Source organism: Saccostrea cucullata, unplaced genomic scaffold (assembly GCF_032062105.1).
Source record: "Saccostrea cucullata isolate Sc308-1 unplaced genomic scaffold, CSIRO_AGI_Scuc_v1 ctg636, whole genome shotgun sequence".
In the NCBI taxonomy this organism is placed as follows: domain Eukaryota; kingdom Metazoa; phylum Mollusca; class Bivalvia; order Ostreida; family Ostreidae; genus Saccostrea; species Saccostrea cuccullata.
In genome coordinates, this window is record NW_026931726.1 from 78823 (window position 1) to 87663 (window position 8841).

Below are 8841 nucleotides of genomic sequence, written 5' to 3' on the forward strand. Positions count from 1 at the left end.
GAGGCAGTCTTATTCAACATAACTATGCATTTGAATTGTTTATTTAATGCCCAGGAACAGAGAAGAAGAATTTCAAAGAATTTTTGCATTTTCACTATATAATCTATAAAGTCCCGCCCTAACACTAGAACCCCTGACCCTGGGGCCATGAAATTCAAAATTTTGGAAAAAGCAGTCATTTTCAACTTAACTATGAACTTAGTTAGTTTATTTAATGCCCAGGAGCAGAAAAGAAGAATTTCAAAGAAATAATGCATTTTCACTATATAACCTATTTAGCCCCGCCCTAGCAATAGAACCCCTAACCCTGGGGTCATGCATTTCATAATTTTGGTTGAGGACTCAATGCTGATTACAATTATACCAACAGTTTGACTGCTTGATGTCCAGGAGTAAAGAAGAAGATTTTTAAAGATTGCATTAATTTTAGAGGTTTTTGCCCCACCCCCAGGCGGGCAGGGATCATGAAATTCACAATTTTTGTTTTCCTTTACCCATAGATGGTATATGCCAAAATTGGTTGAAATTGGTTCAGTGATTTCAGAGAAGAAGCTGAAAATGTTCAAATGTTAATGCACGACGAACGACGCACTAGTATTAACTGTTCAAATGTTATGACAAAGGTTAATGGGTTTTTTTTTAAAGTGGGTCAGATTCTTAAGTCTTGTCAAAAATATTTATACCAGCTTAAAGGTCTTGTCACAATAAATATACGTGAAGTATGAAAACCCTAGCTCCAACTGTTCAAAAGTTATGACCAAGGTTAAATTGTGGGTGTTTTTTGTAAAAAAAAAAAAAAAAAAAAAAAAAACTCCAAGGTCAAGGTCAAATTTGGTGGTACCAAAAGAAAGGTCTTGTCACAAGGCATACACCCGAAATATGAAAGACATAGTCCAACCCACTCAATAGTTATGGGCTAGGTTAAAGTTGACAACAGACAGACAGGACAAAAACAATATACCCCCGGGATAATTCGATCCTAGCTGAGGGCTATAAAATCTGTTAAGACTTTCGAGTCCGTGCGATATTTCTAGAAGCCTTTTGCAGTGAGATTTTATGCAACCCTCTATGTTTTGAGGTCAAAAGTCGTTAATTCATATATTATGTATGTAAAACTTTCATTTCTGTGCGATATATTAGGACACTTTTTTCGTAATTAAATGTTTTATCATAACCCCTTTGGCCCCGCCCACCGTACTTTAAAGTACCCCCTTCGACACCCCACCCCCTCTATCAGCGCATGCTCTTTTTTCCTGAAGTGGTCCACAATAGGTAATAAGGATCAACTTCTTATTCCGCTATCGAGCAGATACTTAAGATAAAACATACTACAGAGTCTGACACATCTGTTTCATACTTTCATATTTTACCTTAAAAAGCCGTTGATGGTAATCTAACAACCAAGCTATATGATAAAACGTGATGGCATTAATTTTTCTATCGTCAATGTCCCTACTTATGCAGCAATATACCTTCATCACCTGCATACGGAGTATATATATCTCAGTTGATTCGATACCCAAGAGCATGCTCTACCTATGTACAATTTCTAAAATGGAGTAAATGAATTATGAATTATGAAACAAGAATATCAGCAGTCTCGTTTAGTTTAAAATATATTTTATTCATAGAAATGGATTGAACAGCAGGCATAACTGCCTATGATCGTTCTCTCCATAAACGTTCTCTCGTTTAAAGTCATCATTTCAACAATCTATTAGAATTCCCATGGGTACTAATTGCACTCCGTTATTAGCAGACCTATTTTTAAATTCATATTAAGCAGAATTTGTGCAAAATCATCTCTACGTCGATACGATATATTCTGGTGAGTTTGAGATAAAAAAAATACCACAGAGTCTGACACATCTGTTTCATACTTGGATATTTTACTTGAAAAAGACGTTAATGGTAATCTAACAACCAAGCTATATGACAAACGTGATGACTTTAACTTTATCGTGAACTTCCCTTACTTATGCAGCAATATACCTTCATCACCTGGATACGGAGTATATATATCTCAGATGATTCGATACGCAGGAGCATGCTCTATGTATGAACAATTTCTATAAAGAGGTAAATTATTGACAAGCAAGTTGATGAAACAAGAATATCAACAGTCTCGTTTAAAGTAATCATTTCATAAGTTCCATGGTCGATACAATGACCTTGTCAGCAAATACAATTTATTATTGAGTCAAATGCTGACTGACGTTTTTCATACCACTTGTAAGTCCATTATTTATACACTGAATTGACGACGGATTTTTTCGCTATTTCCTGATCATGATAAGGAGCACACGGCTGGTGTGACCGGTCAGCAGGGGATGCTCACTCCTCCATGGCACCTGATCCCACCTCTGATGTTTCGGAGGTCCATGTTTGCTCTGCTCCTATTTTGTATTGTTTTATGGACTTTGAGATTGAATACTGTTCGTTATCTCCATATCCTTCTTCTAACCACGGCGCAACGCGGGAGACTCGTAACTATGGAACGTTTATTAAAGTCTTGTTGATCTTTCTCCAGTACTAATATTCAGTGCAGAATTTGTTGTTGGGAAGATCTATTATTGATTGACTACCTGTAAGTTTAAACTTCTTAACATTGAAATCAATTTTTGTTCATTAATATGTCTTATATATTTATATTAACGTATTGATTTTCACTCCAACCCACATCTTTGATGACAGAACCGATGCTGAAACTTGATTGTCCAATTAACATTCAACAGGAATTTTACACAAAAAAATTAACAGGTCTGATGATATATAAACGGAGACACTTTCAATATTTCGTAATAAACAATCATTGTTCATGATGGGTAATAAGAGTGACTGGGGAGAGAATTGCACTCATATCAATAACTCTGTTAGCATCCCTGAACCCCCTCAATATATTTTGATCATTGCGAGTGTTCTCTACTCGGTAATCTTCACTGCTGGATTCGCATCAAACACGTCTGTCGTGGTGGTTGTCGTGATTGCTAGAAGGATCCAGTCACGAATGAGTGCCCTCTTTGCTAACCTTAGTGTTGCTGATCTGATGGTACTCATCGTCTGTATACCCTCGGCTGCAGTTGATCTTTTTGCAAAAGAAGTATGGTACCTTGGTGAATTTATGTGCAAGCTAACCTGATTATATCATTTATTATTGTAATAACTCGGACTTAAAAAGTGGGGGGAAATCTTTATTATTCGAAGCTGAAATATCTGAAACTTACCTCGCTAAAACAATGACAGCAAATGTTGTTGATTATTTTATTATGGATTTGACAAAGTGAGTCATGGGAGAGTGTAAAGAGATCTCTTGTTCGTAAAATGTACAATTACTTTTTCTTACCTCCATTGTTTCTATTTCAGGTCGGTTTGTTCCATTTGTAGAACACCTCGTTTCCCTGGCATCTGTGCTTACGATAGTTGCCATCACATATGATCGATATCGCGGCATATGTTTTCCACTGAATTCCACCTGTTTCTGGACCAAGTTAAAGGTTAAATCTGTCATCACTTTGATATGGACAATTGCCATAACAGCAAGTATCCCGATAGCGTTCATTGCCGTTTATCGCGACTCAAGGTTCGTCGATGGGACCCTCATTAAAGTATGCAGAATGCCAATAAATGCACTGTGGAAGAAAATTTACATAGTTGGACTATTTTCGGTATTTTTCATCCTCATGCTTTCTTTACTATTCTTCTTTGTTGCCCGTATGTGCAGGAAACTTATTTGGCATGTTCAGTTTTTGGAAACGCGAACTGGACGAGATGCCGACAAAATGGCTAACGGAAGACGTCGTGTGATTTTCATGCTAATTCTCGTTATAACTACTTTTTTCTTATGTCTGTTGCCACAGAGGATACTGGGGATTTGGCTCATTTTTGTCCAACCATCAGAACTTTTTAAACTAGGATTGGAAGGCTATTTGAATTTGATCACTTTTACACGTGTGATGTTATACATTAGTAGCGCATTAAACCCGATAATATACAATATTTTGTCGAAAAAGTTTCGGTGTGCTGTAAGAGAGATGTTACCATGTGGATACAAGTGTCATAAAAACGATTCAAACTCTCTTGCTCTGGTGAAGGTTATGTCAATAGTAAATGTGCAGTTGCTTCCTTCTGCTTTAAAAAGACGACACTCAACGTTAGACAGATATAAATTTTCTTGTAAAAGAGATACCATACTTCATAGTGAGGTTAAAATATTTCGCGAAAAAGAGACATTTCTTTGAAATATTTTAATAATTTTATCTGATAGATGTAATTCACAATACTTTCATATATCTCAATTTTATGGAATTAAATGTTTTTAGCTTTATTTATTACGATACCCCCCCCCCCAAATAAACGAAGAATTGGAATCACTTCCTCCGTTTGTCTCCAAAAATGTTCATTTGAAGGTAGTATCTTTTAAAGATTTCAATGTATATACCTTCTTTCGAGATTGTAGGTGAATTAAGTGATTTCTTGTTTGGGTATCTCAAGGAGACTCAACTTACACAGAGGTAGCAATCTCGAAGTCATTTTGGGCATTATCGTAGGGTAAATGAAAAGGGTGACGCTTATAAGATGACTGATAATGATATATCTAAAAACATCTATAAACAAACCAGAACTAAGAAGGGACATAATCACGGTTTGATGAAGTAGATCTCCACAACACCTTTGAACGAGCTAATTCCTGAGTCTGAGGTTGCGCGTGACCCAAATGTGCTGTTTTACTTAATCAGGATAATATTGAAAAAGGTTCAAAATGTAGAGGATTCGTAAAAGGCACTGGTTCGCCATATTCGATGGGGACTCTCGCTATATACGAGGGCCGCAATATAAAGCCGCTTATTTAGTCAATTTTCAGTATAATTAATCGTCATCGATATGTACAGACTTATGCTATACAGCACTGTGTACTTCTAATGCAACAGGGAAAGATACCATAACACAGGCCAGTGCAGTAAACTAACAAACAAAATACATAACTGCAAAAAAATGTAAACAAAGGTAATGCAAGATAATCAGCACGAACACGGGTCCTTATTCCAGGCTAAAAACTGTGACAATAAAGCAGTCAGGTGCAAAAAAAAAATCGAATCCGAAGATGACACCCTAGTGCTGATATCGTAGAAAAGATCAAAAATGGCGTATGTGATTAAAATGAAATACATGTATCCATGCAAAAATGGGATCAAAACAAAAAAAAATACTATCCTCAATAAGCATTGCGTGTAAATAAATTTTGTTCATAATATATGGCATGGCTAAGTATTGAGAATAAAATTAAAATTTGTGAAAGTGCAAGGATATATCAACCAAACTCGTCCAAAAATTTGAAGTTTCAATCACTTTAATATGAAATAATAATTTAATATACACCGAGAAAATACTACCTTCAAATCTGTGCCTATGCACCTTTAAGTAGTGTTTTTATTCATTCAGTTAATAAAGTGTTTTAAAAAAAATCCTATCATGATAATCTGCAGTTTATTTTATAACACAATGGCAGTAGCTGAGGGTTTCCCCCCCCCCCCTTTTTCCCTTACAGGAGTTTCGTCCGATAACTACAGGACAGGTGTAATTCAAATCCGAGAATTCTCATTGATACATAAAGCAGTTACTGCTCTTCGCGCAGACAAAACTATTGGAATATAATACGTATTTACAAACTTCTTAATTTAAGGACAGATGATTCAAACAAAAAATGGATACCTGGATCGGTATATATTTTTTGGCTTAATTTCATTGGAAATGATGCAAATAACAAATTTCTAGGATATAAAAAAAATTGTAAGTTTTCTGTGATGTTCAAAAGTCTACCCTTCTGAAACCATCCTTATTAATATATACAAATATTTTTCACTTCAAATCCGATTTTTGTGAAATTTTGAATAAAAAATTAAAACTACGCGTTTAAACTTATTCATTTTACTCATTTAAACATGACCCAAGTTGCTATACTCAATTTTTTGACATAAGTTTGTTTGTATCATCTGTCCTTAATGTTGGTATATTTATTTTTGAATCCCGGAATTTACCACGAATTTGCCACTGCTAGATCAAACAGCAATACATGTGTGTTTGGGGTGTGTGTGTGTAAGAATCTAAATAAAAATCAGCTGTAGCAAAGTACAAAGTAAATTGAGAAATCAATGCGTCCAATCCCCTCCACTCAGTAGAATCTCATCATCAAAGAATACACAAATCACCTAAAATACAATGCAATTCAATTAAGACCTTGAACAAAAACATAATTATTCATCATTTGATTAAAAAATTTATAAATATCTTTATCCGACAACCCTCAAAAGAGATAAGTCTGTCTATTGCAAATGTCGCTCTCAAGGACAGATGAAACAAATGATTTTTATCTTTGGAGGACGTCTTTCGACGTATTGCAGAGGGATTCGAACCCGCGACGTTAGGATGCAATTGACTCTACGACACTAGAGCAAAGTGTACCTCTGCGCCACGTACACGTTTTGTATGAATTATAACTAATGCAATTTACTATAAAATTGTTATCCCTTTTGGGTGACCCTTTATGGACCAATCAAATGAAGTTAAGCGTATCACCTGGTTAAATTCACTTTAGCCATTTTTAATCGAAGAAGAAGCCCCAGTACTTTACAACAACCTCCTCTTCCCCTCTACCACCTTTTTTGGTGATTCTTACAATTTCATCCAGTCGCCCGCGTGGCGCAGTGGTTAGAGCGTCTGCTCTAGAGTCGCGAAGTAAGGAGTATCCTTACGTCGCGTGTTTGAATCCCACTTTGGGACGTGGAGACCGGTCCTTCGCATGAGACCGTATAAACTGAGGTCCCGTGTTGCAGTAGGTGCTGGCATGAAAAATATCCCTCCCTGCTCAATCGCCCTCAGTGCCAAGTAAAGGACAAAATTTTCAGCTCTCCACTGGCAAGTGGTGGCGTCTCCATATGAGTGAAAAATTAATTCTCGAGGGACGTTAAACAATATACAATCAATCAATCAATTTCATCTATTAACTTGTATACTTTTCCTTGTGAAGAATGTATAATATATTATTTTTTTGTTAATTTGGTACACTAGCTTTTTTGTGTACCACGTTTTTGCTTTTTTTAGTGTTTTTTACTATTATACTATTGGCTGGGCTGTTTTTCTAATGTGGTTAGGAAGAAATGCATGTATGTCATGTGACTATATATTTGCGAAATCCAAAGCCCCATGTCGTGGCAGGCGTTGTCGCCATAAGAGATCGGTCTTTAGTGGTGACATCATCCAAGTGAAAAATCAATTATTTCAGGATAGGATCACAATGGCATTTTCTGTAGGTTTTGCCGCTATTTATATTTTTTTTAATTTAAAATTTTCAAATCTAATGCCCGTGAAGACTTGTTCTATCTTTTAGAAGCTAGAACTAGTCGATGAATAAAGTTTTTAATTCAAGTTGTTAAATTAATATCTATATTCTGCAAGACTTAGTTCTTCCTACTTTTTAAAATGCCTGTGCCATAGAATCAATGTTTAGTTTGTATATAAAAGTATATGTGTAATAGAAAAATCGGATGCGCCAATGAATATATAAATACGATATGCAGATTTAAAAGCGAGATTTGCCGATGAATGATATATTCTAGTTCGAATGAAAGAAAAAGTGAGCAAGCTCACATACCTCACGCTCCCCAAAAATTCAAAGTGCTGAAAATCCCGGAAAAAATATAAGAATTGATATTTTCCCGTAATATGCACATCTTCACATTGTGTCCTAAATATCTGCAAAGTCTGATGAAATTCTGTGCAGCAGTTTATGAGGAGTTGCGCTGACAAACTGTTCACCACTATATTCAAGATATCGATCCCCAAATATCTAAGTTGTAAAGTGCCGAAATTCCCAGAAAAATAAAGGAATCGGAATTTCCTGGTAATATGCACATCTATACACTGTGTCCTAAATATCTTCAAAGTCTGAAGAAATTATGTCCAGCGGTTTATGAGGGGTCGCGCTGACAACATGTTCATCTGTATATTCAAGGTATGGCCAAAAATCTAAAGTTAAAAAGTGCGGAAATTCCCGGGAAAAATAATGGAATCGGAATTTCCTGGTAATATGCACATCTACACATTGTGTTCTAAATACCTGCAAAGTTTGACGAAATTCTGTACAGCGGTTTATGAGGAGTTGCGCTGACAAACTATTCATCTCTATATAAAAGGTATGGCCAAATGCCTTAAGTTAAAAAGTGCGGAAATTCCCGGAAAAATAATGGAATCGGAATTTCCTGGTAATATGCACATCTACACATTGTGTCCTAAATGCCTGCAAAGTTTGACGAAATTCTGTGCAGCGGTTTATGAGGAGTTGCTCTGACAAACTGTTCATCTCTATATTCAAGGTATGACCAAATGCCTAAGTTAAAAAGTGCGGAAATTCTCGGCAAAAATAATGGAATCGGAATTTCCTGGTAATATGCACATCTACACATTGTGTCCTAAATACCTGCAAAGTTTGACGAAATTCTGTGCAGCGGTTTATGAGGAGTTGCGCTGACAAAAAAAAAAGGACTGACTGACACTCTGACGGACTGGTCAAAAACATTATACCTCACGCAACTAGTTGCGTGGGGTATAATAAGACGAATTATTCTACGAGCAACTTGTCCTAGGGTCGAACTCTCAGACTACCCTTGCATTCTTCCGCATGCGTAGCCTGACGAATGTCCATGGCATCCGGTTTAACCTCGCTTATATGTTTTCTGCGTGGATCGGCATTGAAACATAATTAGTGACTTATTCAATCAAAACTTGCTTTATTGCAAATTCTTTCCGTTCATGTGCTAGCTCACTCTTTATTGAAAATTCTAGAAC

At 36.1% G+C, this 8841-nt stretch overlaps 1 protein-coding gene across 1 annotated transcript; it reads left to right on the plus strand.

The window, feature by feature from the left end:
- Window positions 1-2821: 2821 nt before the first annotated feature.
- Window positions 2822-4238, plus strand: LOC134233345 (pyrokinin-1 receptor-like). Its single transcript, XM_062715307.1, has 2 exons — window positions 2822-3125; window positions 3364-4238. The coding sequence occupies exons 1-2, from the start codon at window positions 2822-2824 to the stop codon at window positions 4236-4238; spliced, it is 1179 nt and encodes a 392-aa protein (XP_062571291.1).
- The last annotated feature ends 4603 nt before the right edge of the window (window positions 4239-8841 follow it).

Excerpts from the sequence above, each read along its gene's own strand:
- LOC134233345 (XM_062715307.1), top strand. The coding sequence starts at position 2,822 with ATGGGTAATAAGAGTGACTGGGGAGAGAATTGCACTCATATCAATAAC. Across the intron at positions 3,126-3,363 it reads GTACCTTGGTGAATTTATGT|GTCGGTTTGTTCCATTTGTA; the intron begins GCAAGCTAACCT and ends TTTCTATTTCAG.